This window comes from Peromyscus maniculatus, chromosome 1 (genome assembly GCF_049852395.1).
Source record: "Peromyscus maniculatus bairdii isolate BWxNUB_F1_BW_parent chromosome 1, HU_Pman_BW_mat_3.1, whole genome shotgun sequence".
Classification (NCBI taxonomy): Eukaryota; Metazoa; Chordata; class Mammalia; order Rodentia; family Cricetidae; genus Peromyscus; species Peromyscus maniculatus.
In genome coordinates this window covers 12,741,527-12,761,522 of record NC_134852.1, presented here as the reverse complement: position 1 = coordinate 12,761,522, position 19,996 = coordinate 12,741,527, and the positions used below count along the sequence as shown (strand labels likewise).

At 49.0% G+C, this 19,996-nt stretch overlaps 1 protein-coding gene across 1 annotated transcript; it reads left to right on the top strand.

Annotated features, from left to right (window-relative positions):
* Positions 1-11,602: 11,602 nt before the first annotated feature.
* Positions 11,603-19,931, top strand: Tmem150b (transmembrane protein 150B). The gene is made up of 6 exons (XM_006991949.4): positions 11,603-11,819; positions 12,052-12,111; positions 12,202-12,269; positions 12,548-12,675; positions 15,275-15,458; positions 19,589-19,931. The coding sequence occupies exons 1-6, from the start codon at positions 11,752-11,754 to the stop codon at positions 19,798-19,800; spliced, it is 720 nt and encodes a 239-aa protein (XP_006992011.1). The 5' UTR covers positions 11,603-11,751; the 3' UTR covers positions 19,801-19,931.
* The last annotated feature ends 65 nt before the right edge of the window (positions 19,932-19,996 follow it).

The following is a 19,996-nucleotide window of genomic DNA, read 5'->3' as shown; positions in this document are numbered from 1 at the left end:
GATATCCCTGGGCTTTCTCTAAAGCTATTAACCTGTCATTAGTGAAGAAGCCGTCTGGAAGCTGGGTGTGGTAGTTAATACCTGTAATGCCTGACTTTGGGGGCGCCGAGGCAGGCGGAGCAAGAGGTCAAGAGCAGCTTGGGCTACATACAACTTGGTCTTTAAAAAAAGTAGAGTAGTACTTGGCACTTCCGGAAGTGGAGAGGGAGGGAGTGAGGAAGAGAGGGAGGGAGAGACCAGCTGAAACCGCTCAGCGGACTTTCTTTTTTGTCTTTCTTTTTTGTCTTTCTTTCTTTCTTTCTTTCGTTCTTTCTTCCTCCCTCCCTCCCTCCCTCCCTCCCTCCCTCCCTCCCTCCCTCCCTCTTTCTTTCTTTCTTTCTTTCTTTCTTTCTTTCTTTCTTTCTTTCTTTCTTTCTTTCTCTCTCTCTCTCTCTCTCTCTCTCTCTCTCTCTCTCCTCCCTCCCTCCCTCCCTCCCTCTTTCTTTCTTTCTATTTTTAAATTTAGTCCACTGCCAAGACCAACACACGGAATTCAATCCCCATGATGCTTATAGTAGAAAAAGAAAAGCTACTACTTCAAGCTGTCCTCCGACCACGAGGGCACCTTGGCATGTGCCCTACTCCAGCCCAAAGACACACACAAAATCAATAAATACAAATGTCACTAACTATTTATTATTTTTATTTTGAGATGGAGTCTCACTAGGTCGCCCTGGCTGGCCTGGAACTCACTATGCAGGACCCAGTTTAGCCTCGAACTCACAAAGATCCACCTGCCTTTCCTTCCCAAGTACTGGGATTCAAGAGGTGCAACATCACACCCTGCCAAGTTTTTTAAAAAATTTTGTATTATTTTCCCCTTTATTTTTATCTTATGTGCATGAGTGTGTTCCTTGCATGTGCATATGGGCACCTTGTGTGTGCATAAGGTACCCAAGAAGGCTAGAAAGAATGTCTGATCCTCTGGGACTGGAATGACAGACAGTTGTGAGCCACTATATGGGTTCTGGGAATTAAATGGGGGTTCTCTGTAAGAGCAGCCAGTGCTCTTAATCACTGAGCCATCTCTCTAGCTCCTCCCAATTTTATTTTCTTTTATTTTTTAATTTTTTGTAATTTTTAAATTTTAGGCTAGGCAGTGATGGTGCATGCATTCAATCCCAGCACTCAGAAGGTAGAGGCAGGCAGATCTTTGTGAGTTTGAGACCAGCCTGGTCTACAAACTGAGTTCCCAGATAGCCAGGGCTACACAGAGAAACCCTGTCTTGAAAAACAACAACAACAAAAACCAAGAAAAATATTTAGTTAACTTTTTTTCTTTGAGTCAAGGTACCATGCAGCCTGGGCTGCCTTCCAATACTCTACAGCTTACAGCTGAGAATAACATCAGTGGTCCTGCCCCCTCTCAAGGGCTAGGATCACAGCCCCGGCCACGCTACTCCGTTTGTGAGGGTTGGGGCTGGAGCCCACAGGGCTTTGTACATGCTAGGCAAGCTCTCTGCCACTGAGCGACACCCCAGCCCTGTCCAAGCCTTTGGTTTATTTACTCAGTTATTTATTTATTTACTCATTTATTTATTTACTTATTTACTCATTTATTTATTTATTTATTTATTCATTCATTCATTCATTCGTGTGTGTGTGTGTGTGTGTGTGTGTGTGTGTGTGTGTGTGTGTGTGTGTATGCCTATATGGATGCCAGAGAACATCCTTCTCAGTGGTACTCCTCAAAAGACATGTATCTTATTTTAAAATTTTTTTTTGTTCCTTTTGTTTTTTCAAGACAGGGTTTCTCTGTGTAACAGCCCTGGCTGTTCTGGAACTCACTCTGTAGACCAGGCTGGCCTCAGACTCACAGAGATCCACCTGCCTTTGCCTCCTCAGTGCTGGGATTAAATGAGTGCGTCACTACCGCCAGGCTGATTTTTTATATTTTTATTTTTTGGGTGCGTGTGCACAAATGTTTAGAATACATACAGAGGAGTGTGTCAGCTGTTGTGTAGGTACAGGAAACCCAGGTTCTCTGCAAGAGCAGCAAGTGCTCTTAACTTCTGGGCCATCTCTCCAGCCTTATTTATTTTTTAACATGGGCACAGGAGATCAAACTCAGGCCTTCATGCTGGGGAAACAGTTACTTTACCAACTGAGCCTCATACTCCCAAGGGCCAGAAGCAGAAAGGGAGGGGAGAAGATGCTGTAATGAGCCAGAAGATGGACTGGAAAGTGGGGGGAGGGAGGGAGAGAGGGGGGGGAGGGAGGGGGAGAGAGGAGGAGGGAGAGAGAGGAGGAGGGAGGGAGGGAGGTGAGGAGGGAGGGAGAGGTCACTAGACTCACAGAGCTAGCAGGCAATGAATGATAGTGAGGAGCGTTTGTAACGTGAGCATTCTGAAGAGAAGAAATTCATTGTCATCTTTAGCACATAGGGAACTGAGACCAGACAGGGCTGTGCGAGTCTCTATCTCAACAGGGTTCAGTGGGTAAAGGTGCTTGCCACTGAGCCCCACAACCCGGCTCAGGCTCTGGAACCCACATGATAGAAGAAAACTGACTCCTGATCATCTCAGGTACAACGGGTTATGCACACCAACACACACACACACAGGCGCACACACACACACACAGAGGTACACACACAGACACACACACACAGACACACAGAGACACATACAGAAGCACACAAGCACAGACACACATAGACATACACACACACACAGAAACACATAGACACACACAGAGGTACACACACAGACACACAGAGACACACACAGAAGTACACAAGCACAGACACACATAGACACACACACATAGACGCACACACACAGAGACACACAGACACACAAACACACAGAGAGAAATACACACACACAGACACACACACACAATAAAAACATAATTTTTAAAATGTCAGGAAGTGGCCGGGCAGCGGTGGTGGCGCACGCCTTTAATCCCAGCACTGGGGAGGCAGAGCCAGGCAGATCTCTGTGAGTTCAAGGCCAGCCTGGTCTACAGAGAGAGTTCCAGGACAGGCTCCAAAGCTACACAGAGAGACCCTGTCTCGAAAACAAAAAACAAAACAAAACAAAACAAGTCAGCAAGTGGACTCTGTCTGGAGCTTCTGGGAAGGAAGCAAACAAACGAAGACTGGATCTCAGCTTAATGAGACCTTGAAGCTGCAGATTCCGATCTGTGTTATCAGTGGGCTGCCCTGCCATAACCACAGTTAGTCCCTCCTACTATTTTTGCATTAGAGATGACATCTGAACTCAAACCCGCCTGAGCTGAAATCTTGAGTTTTCAGGGGAGGGGGGGCGGGCAGGGGGGTGTCATAGTCTTTTTCTCTTTCAGTGTTAGGACAGGACCCGGGGCCTTGGGCCAGGCAAACGCTCTACCACTCACTACAACCCCTGCCTGCCGCAATCTCTTGAATCTGTGCAATTTGGGATGATTCCAGGTATTCTGTCCTCGGGGTCACTGGGCTGTGTGGATGTGTGTGAGTCATATAGACATGAGTCAAGAAACGGAGCATCCCCTGCACGTGGTGCATGCCGGCAGCCCCAGCCACCGGGAGGATGAGGCAGGAAGATGGACACAAGTGTGGGGCCAGCCTGGGCACACGGAAAGAGCCTGAACAGAGAGGGACGGACAGAGAAATACAGACAGAGAATAGTAATGCCAGACACTACGGGCATTTTCATGGTTCTCTCCTCTCTCTCTCCCCTCCCCTCCTTTCCCGTCTCCCTCCATTTCTTTGAGACAGGGCCTCATGGATGGACTCAAATTCCCTTGAACTTCAGCTGCTCCTGCCCCACCTCCCCAGGTGGGCAATATCACTTCTGGTTAAAGTGGTGTTGCTGGTAGAAACCAGGCTTTATGAATTCTAGGCACACTCTCCCAACTGAGCTACGTCCTCAGCCCTGTTTATTTGCGACTTTGTTTTTCCGAGACAGGGTTTCTCTGTGTAGTTTTGGTTGTTCCAGACCAGAACTCACTCTGTAGCCCAGACTGGTCTCGAACTCACAGAGATCCGCCTGCCTCTGCCTCCCGAGTGCTGGGATTAAAGGCGTGCACCACCGCCGCTTGACGCTTGACATAATTTTGTTTTTTTGAGACAGAGTCTCACTACTGAGCTCTGACAGGCCTGGAACTTCCTGCATACACTGAGCTAGCCTTAACCTTGAAGCAATCCTCTTGCCTCTGCTTCCCAAGAGCTGGGGCTGGGCTGGCAGGCATAGCCACCACTCACTGTGTGTGTGTGTGTGTGTGTGTGTGTGTGTGTGTGTGTGTGTGTCTGTCTGTCTGTCTGTCTGTATCTCTCTGTGTGTATGTGTGTGTGTCTCTGTGTGTGTGTGTGAGTATGTGTCTGTGTCTGTCTTTCTGTGTGTGTGTGTGTGTCTGTGTGTCTCTCTGTGCGTGTCTCTGTGTCTATCTGTGTGTGTGCGAGTATGTGTGTGTGTCTGTCTTTCTCTGTGTGTCTGTCTGTGTCTCTGTGTGTATCTGTCTCTGTGTGTGTGTGAATGTGTGAGTATGTGTCTGTGTCTGTATTTCTGTGTGTGTCTCTGTATGTGTGTGTGTCTGTCTGTCTCTGTATGTGTGTGTCTGTCTGTGTCTCTGTGTGTGTGTCTGTCTGTCTCTGTATGTATGTGTGTGTCTGTCTGTCTGTGTGTGTGTGTGTGTGTCTATCTGTGTGTCTCTGTATGTGGGTGTGTATGTCTGTGTCTCTGTGTGTGTGTTGTCTATCTGTGTCTCTCTGTGTGTCTATCTGTGTCTCTCTGAGTGTCTGTTTGTGTCTCTCTGTGTGTGTGTGTCTGTGTGTATCTGTCTCTGTGTGTGTCTCTGTGTGTGTGTGTGTATGTGTCTGTGTGTGTCTGTGTGTGTGTGTGGGTGTCATTCTCTTTCTTGGGTCTCACTATGTAGCCCTGGCTGGTCTGGAACTCACTGCCTAGACCAGGCTGGCCTCAAATTCACAAAGATCCACCTGCCTCTGCCTCCCGAGTGCTGAGAAAGGCGTGTGTCACCACACCCAGGCTTTATTTGTTTCCTGATACTCAGTATTTTTTCCTCTGAGTCTTCCTGGTTCAAAGACCTCCCGAGATTTCCCAGTACCCCAGGGAACCATCCCAAGTCTTTGTGGCATCCTAGACCTTTGGGTTTTACTCTGTTTTCTACTGACTGCTCCCTCTGAGCTTACAGAGGCATTGCATTTCCACAGGCCAGGTTTGGGGACGGCCCCGACTCTGCAGAGGCCTTCTCTTACTCTGCAAATCCTCACACATCCTCTTTCTCAGTGCGGTTGGTGAGGCTTCCCTGTGAGCTTCCCCCCCTCCTCTTGTGGGGGACCACTGTGCCCCTTATTACAACTTGGTTACCCCCCCTCCCCTCCGTGAATTTATGTGTTCTTGTTTTGGGGGAGGTGCATTTCTGTGTGCTAGAGTGTACGCCTGCATATGCGCATATATGTGGAAGCCAGAGGACAACGTCCGGTGTCCTTTCTCAGGTACCACCCACCTTGAATTTTGATATGGGGTCTGTAACCAGCCTAGAACTCATGACTAAGCTGGCTGGCCAGTGAGCCTCATCAGGTCTCCGGCACTGGGATTACTGGCAAGCCACCATGGCCAGTTTTTACTTTATTTTATTATTATTTTAATTACATTTATGGGCCAGCCATGGTGGGACACAGCTTTAGTTCAGCGCTAGGGAGGCAGAGCCGGGTGGATCTCTGTGAGTTCGAGGGCAGCCTGGTCTACAGAGTGAGTTCTAGGCCGGAGAGGGCTATGCAGAGAGATCCTGTCTCAGAAAACAAACAAAATTAAATATGAATTTTTTAAAAATTCATGTGTCCGTGTAAGTGTGCAACTCCAGCACACGTAGGACCCGTCAGAGATGAAGCAGTGCGTCAGTCCTCGCCGTCTGTCGTGTGAGTCCCAGAGATTTAACCCAGGTTGTCAGGTTTGGTGACAGCGTCCTTGCATGGCGAACCATCCCTCCAACATCCTCCAGCTCACTCCCGCGGCCCCGGCCCCGCCCCGCCCCCGGCCCCCGCCCCCGCCCCTGCATGGAGTCTGGGGGCCAAACTTCCATCCTCAGGTTTACGTGACAATGACTTTACCTACTGAGGCAGGTTTCAAGGATCAAACCCAGATAGCCAGGCCTGTTCCGCAAATGCACTCACTCCTCAGCCCTTCTCTCAGCCCCTCAGTATTGTCTTTTTTCGGAGCTGAGGACCAAACCCAGGGCCTTGCGCTTGCTACCACTGAGCTAAATCCCCAACCCAAATATATATATGATAGCCTCATGGAGCCCAGGCTGGCTTTGAACCATAAGGATGAACTCAGATCTCTGAAACGCCTGATTCTGTCTCCACAGTGCTGAGACAGCAGGTGTCTCTGGTCCCAAATACCTATGCTAGCTACCTTGGTTTCTCTTACGTTCTTCCTCTCAGGGAAGGGACCCTGTTGTATTAGTGGTTGCCTTCCAGATGAAACATTCCTTCCAGGAGGGAGAGAGAAGACTCACGAGACTTGGGAGGTCAACACAGTTCACATGCCTGGGAAAGAGGAAAGGCTTTTCCTTAGGAACAATCTCACACAACAAAGCCTCAAGTCCTAGTGACAAAACACTGGAAATCCAGCAGAATTTAAGGTCTAGGACCAAAGAGATGGGGTCAGTGGAACATTACACAGCCCTAGAAAGGATGCTGTGTGTGTCTCAGTCTGTGTTCTGCTGCTGCAAACAGGAGACCACAGACTGGGTAAGTCACCAAAGAGAGCATGTGAGGCCCAGAAGCTACACCTGGTGTTGGCCTTCTTGCTGACCAAGTCCAGAGATGGTGCTAGCATTAGATGTCGGGAAGACAGGAGGCTCCTAGAGACTCAGTTAAATTAGTCTACAAGTAAGACATCCACTACCCCAATGAGTGATTAATTGTCTTTCTTTTTTTAATTTCCCTTTAAAAATTTTAAAATAATTTTTATAATATATATTATATATAACATATATATATGACTTTTGGAGACAGGATTTCTCTGTATAACAACCCTGGCTGTCCTGGAACTCACTCTGTAGACTAGGCTGGCCTCAAACTCACAGAGATCCGCCTGCCTCTGCCTCCCGAGTGCTGGGATTAAAGGCGTGCGCCACCACCGGTTGGCCTTTCTCTCTTTAAAAACAAAACAAAACGAAACAAAACAAAACGAAACAAAAACCACAAAAAACCTCAAAGCATGAAAATCAAAACAAACATACTTAAAAAAAAGAAAGAAAAGGCTGGATGGTGGTGGTGCATGCCTTTAACCCCAGCACTGGGAAGGCAGAGGCAGGCAGATCTCTAAGTTCAAGGCCAGCCTGGTCTACTGAGTGAATTCCAGGACAGCCAGGGTTACACAGAGAAACCCTGTCTTTAAAAAAAAAGAAAAAAGAAAAGAAGAAAAGAAATACCCAAAACACACACACACACACACACACACACACACACACACACACACACACATAGAAAAAGCACGGAGTCCATTTTGTTTTGGTCAACTCTTCATTGGAGTGTGGTTGATGTACCCATGACACTCCATCGGAGAAAACTGATTTTGCCTTTCTCAGCAGATATCAATTGCAAATAGCTTCTTGGTTAGTCACGGAACTTAGTGTCTGCTTCCTTTTCTAAGTTCTGGAATTCTGGTGTGGTTATCTACTAAATTAATAAAAAAAAAAAAAATCGGCTGGGGTAGTGGCCCAAGTCTTTAATCCCAGCATTGAGGAGGTAGAAGCAGGTGTATCTCTGTGAGTTCTAGGCCAGCCTGGTCTATGTACATGGTAAATTTCAGGAAAGCCAGAGCTACACAGAGGTCCTGTCTCAAAAACAAACAAACAAATAAACAAAATTTTAAAAAAGATTGTTATTGTGTGCATTCCTGGTGGAGAACATATGCCATAGTGTGTGTGTGTGCATGTGTGTGTATGTGGATGTGTGTGTAGGTGTGTATATGTGTGTATTTGTGTGTATAATTGTGTGTATATGTGTGTGTATGTGTGTATATGTGTGTGTATATGTGTGTGTGTATATACACGTGTGTGTATGTGAATATATGTGTGTAGGTGTGTATATGTGTGTGTGCAGGTGTGTGTGTAAGTATGTGTGTGTGTGGATGTGGATGTGTGTGTGTAGGTGTGTATGTGTGTGTATAATTGTGTGTATGTATGTGTATATACACGTGTGTGTGTGTGTGTGTGTATGTGTGTGCAGGTGTGTATATGTGTGTAGGTGTGTATATGTATGTGCATATGTGTGTGTAGGTGTGTATATGTGTGTGTGCAGGTGTGTATGTGTGTGTGTGTGTGTGTGTGTGTATGTGTGTGTGTATGCCTAGAGGTCAGAGGACAACTTTGTGGTGTGAGTTTTCTCCTTTCACCTTCACACGGGTTCCAGGAACAGAACTCTGGTTGCCAGGCTGCCATGCCAGGTGTCTTTACCCAGTGAGCCATCTTATCACACCAATCGATCCATTCATAGAAGCAGAGCTCCAATCAGCTTTTACCACCGTGGAGAACTGACCCAGATCCTTGCACAGACTAGCAAATTGCTCTACTCCTGAGTCACATCCTCAGCTCCCCTCATAACAGCTCGTGACAAGGACATGGACCTCAAGAACAAATATCAGGTTGGACATGAGGGACACACCATCAATCCCAGCACTCGGGAGGCAGAGGCAGGGGGATCGCTGTGAGTTTGAGGCCAGCCTGGGCTACAGAGCGAGTTCCAGGACAGCCAGGGTTGGTTCGCAGCATCCATGTTGGGTCACTCACAACCAGCTGTAATTCCAGGTCCAGGGCATCTGACATCTTTTTCTGCCTCCAAGGGATTGAGTCTACGTTAGGTGACTTCTATCCAAATTAGAAAGAGAGGAAAGAAAACGAGTGGGCTGGCTCAGCAGATAAAGGTGCCTGCCATGATGCCTGAGGACGTGAGTTCAGTCCCTGGGGTCCACATGGTGGGAGAGGACTGACTTCTACGAGACGTCCCCCCCATGACCTATACATATATGCCACTGTACATGTGTGTGCCCCCTCCCCCCCAAATTAAGCAGCTGGTTGTCACCACACACCTTCAATGTCAGCACTCAGGAGGCAGAGGCAGGTGGATTGCTATGAATTTTGGTCCACTCAGGTATACATGGCAAGTTTCCAGGCTATGCAGGGTTGCATGGTGAGACCCTGCCTTTAAAAAAAAAAAGTGAATAAATGTAATTTTTTATGATTTATTTTTATTTCATATGCATTGGTGTTTTGCCTGTATGTTTGCCTGTATGAGGGCATCAGATCCCCTGGAACTGGAGTTACAGGTGGTTGTGAGCTGCTATGTGGGGTCCCATGGAAGAGCAGCCAGTGTTCTTAACCACTGAGCCATCTCTCCAGCCCCAGATAAATGTAATTTAAAAAAATTAAAAAAGAAATGGGATGTTAGGGCTACAGCTCCGTTGGTAAAGTAATGGGCTAGCGCACATGAAGCCCTGTGCTCCATCACCAGCCCTGAACGAACTCGGCATAGTGGTGTACACTTGTAATCCCAGCACTCGGGAACTGGAGGCTGGCGAATCAAGAGTTCATGGTCATCCTCAGCTTCATGGTGAGTTTGAGGCCAGCCTGAGCTACATGAGACTCTGTCTCCCCAAAACAAAAAAAAAGAAAAGAAAAGAAAAGAAAAGAAAAGAAAAGAAAAGAAAAGAAAAGAAAAGAAAAGAAAAGAAAGGATAGGCAGTGGTGGCGCACACCTTCAATCCCAGCACTCGGGAGGCTGAGGCAGGCGGATCTCTGTGAGTTCGAGGCCAGCCTGGTCTACAGAGTGAGTTCCAGGACAGCCAGGGTTACACAGAGAAACCCACTCTGGAAAAAACAAACAATCAAAACAAAAAGAAAAAAAAAGAGGAAGAAAAAGAAAGGAAGGAAGGGAGAACAAAGAAAAAAGAAAGCAAGAGAAGGGTTTGCGGAGGGAGGGAGGGAGTAGGATCCAGTCTCCTGATTCCTCAGAGAAAGGTGGAGATGTGACCCAAACATGAGGGCACCAAAGAGGGGACAGACCGGAGAAGGAAAATGGCAGTCGGCTTTTTATTATCATCGTTAGCCATTGCTTTTATTTATTTATTTATTTTGCATGTGCCGTGACGTGAGTGAGGGGTTCAGAGGACAACTTGTAGGCGTCAGGACACACAGTGCCCCATGTGTCCCAGAGACTGGACTCAGGACTCAGGTCCTACTTCAGACTTGGCAGCACGTATTGCCACCTCATTGACCATTTATTATTATTATTATTAATTTGGTTTTTCAAGACAGGGTTTCTCTGGGTAGCTCTGGCTGTCCTGGATCTCACTCTGTAGACCAGTCTGGCCTCGAACTCACAGAGATCCGCCTGCCTCTGCCTCCCGAGTGCTGGAATTAAAGGCGTGCGCCACCACCGCCTGGCACCCCCTGTTTATTATTTTTATCGTTATCATAATTTCTGCGCTGTGTGTGTGGCCCTGTACTGCCCTGTGAGTGCCTGCATGCAAGCAGAAGGCAGAGGAGATGGCGCGAGTCTTCACCATCTTCCTTTTCCCGCCAGGGTTTGTTTATTGGAAGGGAAGCTTGCCATCCTTCAGGCGAGGCTGGCTCTTGGGATCTGTTTGTCTGACTGTCAATCAAACAGTTATGGGAACAAGCAGCCATGCCTGAGTGGTAGGTTTGCATAACAAGTGCTGTTATCCACCGAGCCATCTCTCCGGGCCTGAATTCCGGGCACTAGGAAGGCTGAGGCAGGAGGATTTGCTTTTGAGACTGGCCTCCTCGATGTAATAAGATCTTATCTCAGAAAAATAAAGAAATAAAGAATAAGTGGCTGCTGGCAGGGGCAGGGGTTTCCCACCCACACCCTGCCTGCTTTGGGGAACTCGGTTCAAACACAAAAAGAAAGGATGAGGAGAGGATGTGGGGCGGGGTCATCAAGAACCCACATCAAGCCACCCAAACAAACCGACTGCACCCAGAAAGCAGAAACCCATAACCAACAACCCGCCTGGTGGTACAGGACCGTACTTCCGGCTACCCCGGAGACTGCCGGTCACAAATTCAAGTCAGCCTGGGCTATGGCAGAATCCAAAACTAAGAAGCCTGAATTTGCAGGTAGGTAAGGTGCATGCATTCTGGGAGGCTGTATCTAGCTTGTCGGGAGGATGAAGTGCTGGGGGATTCCGACGTTGAACCCACATAGCCATGGGAAGGAAGTTAGGGGCTCCCTGAAGCTGAGGTGATGCTTTTACGCATCTGAGACAGGAAGTGGTAGTTTGGGTGTCTTACAGAAAGTGACTGATTAGACCCAAGGCCATATCTCATATACACTCAGCCCGGACTTTGCCTCTGTGGGTATGTGGAAGCCTGCCTTCCTGGCCACACCTGGAGTCAAAGCCTGTCTTTCCGGATACTGTCACCCAGATCTAAACGTACCGAGAAAGTTAGGAGAACTCGAGGGGACTTGGAGAGGTGAAGGTCCTAGGGGAACCCAGAGACCGGGAGGTGGAGGTGAAGGAGAAGAACCAAGAAGACAGACAAACATCAGTTGCTTGAAGGTGAGAAAGATAGGGAATAGTGCCCTGAGCAAAGGCTGGCCTGCCTCAACCAGTCTTCCAGCAAGTGTGGCCACAAAAGCAGGTGTCTTCGACCCCATATATCTGAGGACTGCTCCCTGACCTGGGAGACCCAGCCTCTCCACTTCTACTACAAGAGCCCAGCATGTGGAACTACCTGTACTTGCTGCCAGTCTTCCTAGCTCTGTGGGCCGCGGCTGGCATCTGGATTGTGTAAGTAGCAGAGGCCCAAAGGATGCTTTGGTCGGAGGGAGAAGAAGGGTTGGACGGAGGGCTGGATTCCTGGGTCTGGGGGAGGACAGCTGGGTGTTGGACGCCTGCTTGTGACGCAGGATGGGGCCAGAAGTCCATGAACACAGTGAAGTGTTTTGTTTGGCCAGCAGAAGGGAAAGTTATCATCCTTAAGATCCTCTTATTAACACTTCCTGTATCTTTCCCATCTCAGCTTTGCAATTGCCGTGGCTAACGGGAGTGTGGACCTCGGGAAAGGCTTCCCCTTTATCAGGTTCTTGTGGCTGAGGGGGGTGATGGGGGGAGGAAAACTGAGGGTCTTACCTCGGAGGAGCCAAAGGATGACCCTGTTCATCTTCTGCAGTAAATGTGGGTCTTACGCTCCCCAGAGCTGCATTTTCGGCCAAGTCCTCAATATAGGAGCTGCTCTAGGTAAGTATTTCCAGACCTTTTACTGCCAGCCCAAAGCTGCCCAAAGAGTCCCTAGCTCCTCCTTCCCCAGATAGGGGCAACTAGCCCCTCTTCCCCGACAGCTGGGACTCCACATCCCAGCCCTCCTCCCTCAGACCCAGGAATCCAGACCCCAAAGCCCTGCGCTTCCAAATCCCTTCTTCCATTATGCTACCCTTATCTCCGATCTTAGCTTCTCCCGGTTTCAAGTCTTCCCCTTCAGCTGGGAACCCCGTGGTGAGTCTGACTCTCCTTCCTAGCTATTTGGATCTGCATTGTGCGTTATCATCAACTCCGGGACTGGAGAGTCAAAACGTGGCAGAACCAGTTGATTCTGTGGACCGGGCTCCTCTGTGCCCTGGGAACCTCCATAGTAGGCAATTTCCAGGTGAGATGCGCTGGGGAGCGAACCCGGGGGTGGCCAGCCTCCGGAAACCGGACTACAATTCCCTATGTTTCCCGCGGCTTCTAGCGGCTCTTTCTGTGGACTTGGCTCGCAAGGCTTTCTGGGACTTGTAGTTCTCATTCCTCTTGGACCGCGCTAGCGCATAGAGGACTTTGTAGAGTGAGCAGCCTGTGCTAATAAGGTGTGTACTCAGAACCTCGCAGAACCCTCCTCTGAGGTTGGGAGAATTTTATTGCAGCCACCATTCTCCGTTTCAATAAATCATGAAATTATTGCGATCGGTACAAAGGTTGAGTCTTCTCTCTATACAGAATCTCCACAGAATTCTATTCGTCCCTTTGGCTGTACCCTAACGAGCAAGCAGCTTGTCTGTGGGTGGTCAGAAATGAACAGAGATTCATAGACTCTAGTTACGGCATTCATGCGGCTCTACAGATAATTGTAGAGTGAATGAGTGGACAACCGATAGGAAAAATCTCACTGGTTTTATTTTGTTACTGTGTTTTATGTCCTGTCTCTGATGTTCGGCCCCTGACTGAAGGCAGGTGAGGTGCAGGGTGGGCGAGACCTGGTCATGGCTTAACAATTTATTTGCTTGCTCTATGTTCCTCAACCTAAAGAACACTTTTTTTTTGGGGGGGGGGGGCTCTCAAGTAGCCCATGCCAGTCTGAAACTCAGTATGTATTGGAGGATGGCTTTGCATTCTTCCAGATCCTCCTGCCTCCACCTCATGAGTTCTGGGATTGCAGGTGGGCCCCACTCCTGTTTTATGGGCACTGGGAACCACACCCAGGCAAGCACTCTGTGGACTGAGCTGCCTTCTCAGGCCCTATTCCATTTGATTGCCTTTCTAGGGAACTTCCTAGGCCTCTCTCTCCAGTTTTCTCCCCCTCAATGACTTATTATTTGAGACAATCTGATTATTATTTATCTGTGTTGACCTTGAGTTTGCATTCTTCTTGTTTCAGCATCCACAGTGTGAGGATTTCATGAATTTTTTGGGGGGTGTGGTGGGGGTTGAGACAGATTTCTCTGTGTAGCTTTGGAGCCTGTCCTGGAACTCGCTCTGTAGCCTAGGCTGGCCTCGAACTCACAGAGATCCGCCTGCCTCTGCTTCCCAAGCGCTGGGATTAAAGGCGTGCGCCACCACTACTACCACCACCACCACTGCCCGGCCTTTTCATGAATTTTTTTTGTTTGGTTCTTTGAAACAGGGTCTGTCTCTAGCTCAGGCAGTCCTGGAACTTACTATGTAGCCAAGATTACATGTGTGTGCCATCACATCTGGCCTTATTTTAAAAAATGCATACATTTTTAACATGTGTTTCTGTAAGTCACAAACCATTATCACATTTATGAAATTTTCACCTGCCAAGTACCAAAATTTCGGAGTCATCCAGACGGTTCAGCATGTGAAAGTGCCTGCCAAGCCTGATAAGCTGAGTTCGATCCTCAGGACTCACATAATAGGAGAGAACTAACCCCTGGGCCTTGTTCTCTGACCTCCACACACGCTCCATGTTGTGACACCCGCTTCTTCCCTCAAAATAAGTGCAATAATTCTTTTTTTTTTTTTTATGACAGGATTTCTCTGGGTAGCCCTGGCTGTTCTAGAACTTGCTATGTAGAGCAGGCTGGCCTTGAACCCAGAGAGCCACTTCTCTGTGCCTCCAATAATTTTTTTTTATCTAAATTTTGCTGGGCGTGGTTGTACAAACCGGTTATCCTAGCACTTGGGAGGTAGAGGAAGGAGGATCAGGAGTTCCAGGTCATATATATCAAGTTCAAGGACAACTTGGGTTCTGTGAGACCCTGTCTTTGGTGTGTGTGGGGGTGCTGTAGCTCAGTAGTAGAGTGATTTGTCTTGATACATGAAGTCCTAGGTTCAATCCAGGAGTTGGGATGAAGAGTCAGAAAGACCCTGTGTCAAAAAAAAAAAACTAAAACTAATAAACAAAAAAAAAATTTCCCTTTAGGGTATGTTTCCCTCTCCACACTTCGGGGAATTCAAGATTTATTGTACTCACGTTTCCTGAACGGCTACTTTGTGGGATGTGCTATTATTGGTGTTAAGGGTTGAGGACCTGGCAGTGGATTTAAATTTAAACGGCTTGGCGATTGATAACACTTGTTGCTCCTCTGGAGGGCCCAAATTTGGTTCCAAGCACTCATAAGCACTTGTAATTGCAGCTTCAGTGGAACCTGCACCCTCTTTTGGCCTCCAGACAAGGGGCATGCGCATACACACAAATAAAAACTGATAAATGCTCTGTGGAGCTGACAAAGACCAAGGTACCTAGTCTGATGGTTGGTGAGAGGGTGGCAGGTTCTGTGTGTGGGAGTGGGTGGGTGGGAAGCACTTGCCTGCCGCAGCATGTAGGTGGAGGCCAGAGGACATGTTTTAGGAGTTACTTCTTTTCTTCCTCTGCAGGTCCCTGAAAGCATTTACCAGCTCAGCCACCTCAGCAGCCCCGGGTTTTGCATTTTCCGTTACATCCGTTGGACTGGTTCAAAGTCTACTTCCTATCATTCCCCTCCCATCTGCCATAATTTTATTTCAATTCTCCTCCCTTCCCCCAGGAGACTAACCAGAAGGCCACACACCTGGTAGGGGCCTTTCTGGCCTTCATCCTGGGCAACCTGTACTTCTGGCTACAATTCTTTCTGTCCTGGTGGATGAAGGGCCTGCCCCAACCCGGGCCCCGCTGGATTAGGTGTCTGCGCCAGAGCATCTGCATCCTCTCCACCATCCTCATCGTGGCCAGTATCCTTTCCCGGGGCTGAGGACTGGTCAAAGGCGGCTTTTCTCTGGGGTTGTTCCCTCTGCCTTTTGCTGTGTGCCATAGTGGGGATCCCTTCATGTCTTTGGGCCTTAGTGTCCATTCAGGATCACAGCTCTGGAGTGGAAAGTGGAAACCCAGGCATGGTGGCACAAAGCCTATAATCCTAATACTGGGAGGGAGGCTTATGAGTTCAAGGCCAGCTTGGGCGATGTAGTAGGACTTTGTCTCAAAAGCAAAACAAGCGAAGTAGATAGCACTGACTTTGAGGTCAGATTGGTTGCTCAGGAACCTCACTTTCTCTGAGGATTATGTAGAGGAATCTACTGGTTTCTTCTATCCCTGAAGTGCCTCAGTTTCCTCTCTTATCAAGTGCAGATAAGGCTGAGGCAAAAAAGATCACCATGAGCTTGAAGCTGCTAGCCTGGGCTACTTAGTGAGACCCCGAGCTAAGGAAAACACAGGTAGTGAACTGATCTCAGTGGTGTGAGGAAGAAGCAGGACTTGTTTGTGAGCCGCTTAGTTCCATTCCCAGCATGCGCTGTGTGACCAGCCCGCATTCTGTTCATGACTGTCAGCCAGGGGTGTCAGCCAGGGGTGTCAGCCAGGGGTGTCAGCCAGGGGTGTCAGCCAGGGGTGTCAAGCATCTCTCTGGGTGCTGAAGAGGTGCAGCAGGCTCAGACGGGCAAGTCTCTCGGCCGAGGGGAAAATGCTGGCTGGACTCAGGGGCAGGCAGGCTGCAGGCGACTTGTGCGGGCCCCGAGACCAACCTGAGTGTTCATGTAAGTGACCGCCACAGGGAGTAGTATTTACCCCTGCGTAAGTAGAAATGCTACTAACTAGAGCCAGCCAGGGGTGTGTGTGTGTGTGTGTGTGTGTGTGTGTGTGTGTGTGTGTGTGTATGTGTGTGTGTGTATGTGTGTGTGTGTATGTGTGTGTGTATGTGTGTGTGTATGTGTGTGTGCATGTGTGTGTGTATGTGTGTGTGTATATGTGTGTATGTGTGTATGTATGTGTGTATGTGTGTGTGTGTGTATGTGTGTGTATGTGTGTGTATATGTGTGTATGTGTGTATGTATGTGTGTATGTGTGTGTGTGTGTATGTGTGTGTATGTGTGTGTATATGTGTATGTGTGTGTATGTGTGTATGTATGTGTGTATGTGTGTGTGCATGTGTGTGTGTATGTATGTGTGTATGTGTGTGTGTATGTGTGTGTGTGTTCTGCTTGAGTGCATGCATGTGTGTGCGTGAGAGAGAGATGGAGGGAGAGAATGCCAGTCCAGCAATGTAGTCTAGGGTGGCCTCAAGGGCACTACGTAGCCGAAGATGACCTAGAACTTTTGATTGTCCCACCCCTACCTTCTGAGTGCTGGGATTCTAGGTGTGGGGGACCACACCCTCTACCTTTTTCTGGTTCAGAGGACTGAATCCAAGGCTTTCCACATGCTAGGCCAGCACCCTACTAACTGAGCTATGTTCTTCAGTCCCACCCCACCCTTTCGAAACATCTATTTAGTGCGTGCCTATGAATGTATGTGTGAATGCTCCTGTGCCACAACGCTTACATGGACATCGGAGTTGGTTCTGACTACCATGTGATTCCTGAAGACTGAATCGAGGTTACAGGCTTGGTGGCATGCACCCTCGCTTGCTGAGACACCTTGCCTGTCTCGGCCTTCTCCTTCCTTTCCTTCCTTCATCCCTCCCTCTCTCCCTCCCTCCCTCCCTCCCTCCCTCCCTCCCTCCCTCCCTCCCTCCCTCTCTCCCTCCATCCATCCCCCCCCTCCCTCCGTTCCTTCTTTTAGATTTATTTCATTTGGAGGGTGTAAGTATTTTGCACCTATATGTACATGCATCGTGTTTAGGTCTAGTGCCCAAATCGGTCAGAAGGTGGTGTTGGATCCCCTAGAATTGGAGATATGAATGATTGTGAGCCACCATGGGATTGCTGGTAATCAAACCCAGATCCTCTGCAAGAGCAGCCAATGCTCTTCTTATCCACTGAACCATATCTCCAGGCCTTGCCTGCCACCCCCCACCCACCCAGACAGGGTTTCTCTGTGTAGCTCTGGCTGTTCTGGAACTCACTCTGTAGAGCAGGCTGGCCTCAAACTCACAGAGATCCGCCTGCCTCTGCTCCCCAAGTGCTGGGATTAAAGGGGTGCGCCACCACTGCCCATCCAGAAACTTTCACTTTTAAGAAGCTTTGAAATCCATGAATGAAGCCAGACTTAGTGAATACTTGTAATGCTAGCAGCAGGAGATCATCTCAAGAAGATAAAGATAAAGCTCAGTGGTAGAGAGTTTGCCTAGGGAGGTGCTGGGTTCAATATCTAGTCTCCCTCCAAAAGACTGTATTTTGCAAGCAACTTTAGGAGGATGTTTGGAGGTTAACTTACAGGTGGATGAGAAAAGTACGTCAAAAAGCATGCACAGAAGGACAATACGGCTTAGCAGGTAAAGGCACTTGTCTCCAAGGTCTGAGTTAGATCCCTAGGGCCCTCATGGCGGGAGGAGATGGATTCACCTGGCTTATCCTCTGATCTCCACACAGTGCTCATGCACAAGGAAATTAGTGAAAAGATGTTTAAGTAGATAGAAGACAGCGACTCGGGGCTGGACCTTGGAAGGTAAACTGACAAAAAAGGTTTTGTTCCCCTCCCCCCCCTTTTTTTTTTTTTGGTTTTTCGAGACAGGGTTTCTCTGTGTAGCTTTGTGCCTTTCCTGGAACTCACTTGGTAGCCCAGGCTGGTCTCGAATTCACAGAGATCCCGCTGCCTCTGCCTCCCGAGTGCTGGGATTAAAGGCATGCGCCACCACCGCCCGGCTTGTTTTTGTTTTTGAGATAGGGTCTCACTATGTAGCCCTGGCTGGTCTGGAACTCTATGTAGACCAGGCAGGCCTCAGACTCACAGGGATCAGAGATCCACCTGCCTCTGCATGAAGCAGCACCATCAGCAAAAAAGTTTTTGTTTGTTTTTTTGTTTTTTGAGACAAGGTTTCTCTGTGTAGTTTTGGTGCCTGTCTTGGATCTCGCTCTGTAGACCAGGCTGGCCTTGAACTCAGAATTCACAGAGATCTGCCTGGCTCTGCCTCCCGAGTACTGGGATTAAAGGTGTATGGCACTGCCGCTGGGCCAAAAGACAGGTGTTTTTTTTTTTGTTGTTGTTGTTTTGCAAAAAACAGTTTTAAGGAGTTTAGTGAAACAAGGTAAAGAAGCAGTGTGTGTGTGTGTGTGTGTGTGTGTGTGTGTGTGTGTGTGTGTCTATGTGTGTGTCTATGTGTGTGTGGTGGTGGTAGTGGGTAGAGCAGACAGGACAGAAGGTGACCAGTTGGTCTAGGGATTGGAGAATTCCCAAGTGTCAACTTGGGTCCAAAGGAGGGTGGAGTCCCTTACAAAGAAGAACAGGTTTGGGGCAAGGAGATTCAGTTCCTTTAAGGAGTTAATGTGGAGGAGGCTGTGGGTCACGCAATAGGGAGAAACCTGTACATAGCCTGAGACTGGCGGGGCCGGGGACATGTTTAAGAAGTTCCTAACCTGGGACTGGTAGTGTAGCTCAGTCGGGCGAATGCTTGCCTAGCATGCAGGAGGCTCTAGGTTCATACCCCGGTACTGAATAAGTAAGTTGTGGTGGCACATGCCCAGAAACCCAGCATTTGGGAAGTGGACCGCAGGCCTGGAATTTCAAGGTCATCTTCAGCTACATCTCAAGTTCAAGGCCAGCCTGGGCTACATGAAGGCCTGTCTCCAAAAAGCCCAAACAAAAGGGGGGAAAAACCCCAAGCAGCAATACAGCCGGAGGGAGCAGGGACGGTGTTTTTCTTGGGGTTGTGTGGAAAACAACGGGAGAGTCATCCTGGGATCAGGAAGGATCCACGGATTGGAAAGTGGGTGCGGAGCCCTGGTACTCCATTCCCAGTCAGAGTCACACGCGAGGACAGACCAGGAACAGACGGAGAGGGCAGGGTTTGGAGGGCACCGGAGAAAGGATGGGCGTGAGGCAGGTGACCAGTTATGCCAGGGCAGGGGAGCACCTCAGATGGCCTGAAGTGCCAGTGCGGCTGAGGTGGGCGTCGGGGCTTCAGCACGTGGCCCTTGACACTGCTGTGAAGTGATCGTCCTGTACTCCCGACGTATGCGATCCGCCTCCGCGGCCTGCGAGTGGGCCGTGGCCATGCTGCTGTTCGTTCTCTTCGGCTTCTTTGCCGTGGACTTCTCCACCTTGCGTGGCTGCACCCTGCAGCTAGAGCCCCGACTGGACTCCAGCCTCCCGCCGCCGCCTGACACTGAGTCTCCAAAGACACAGACGTCTCAGGTGCTCTGACTAGGCCCCCGACTGTTGCTGGAGGAAGAAAGACCCCGCCGGGCCGGGCTCACACAAGGATGACCCTGAGGCTGCGGGGACAGCCAGATGATGGATGCGTGGCCAGGGGGTGGGCTTGCGCTCACCCCTCAGAGAGGCAGCATCTTGGGACCCGCCCGTCCCTGTGACCAGAAGAAGCACCCCAGGAATTGAGAGG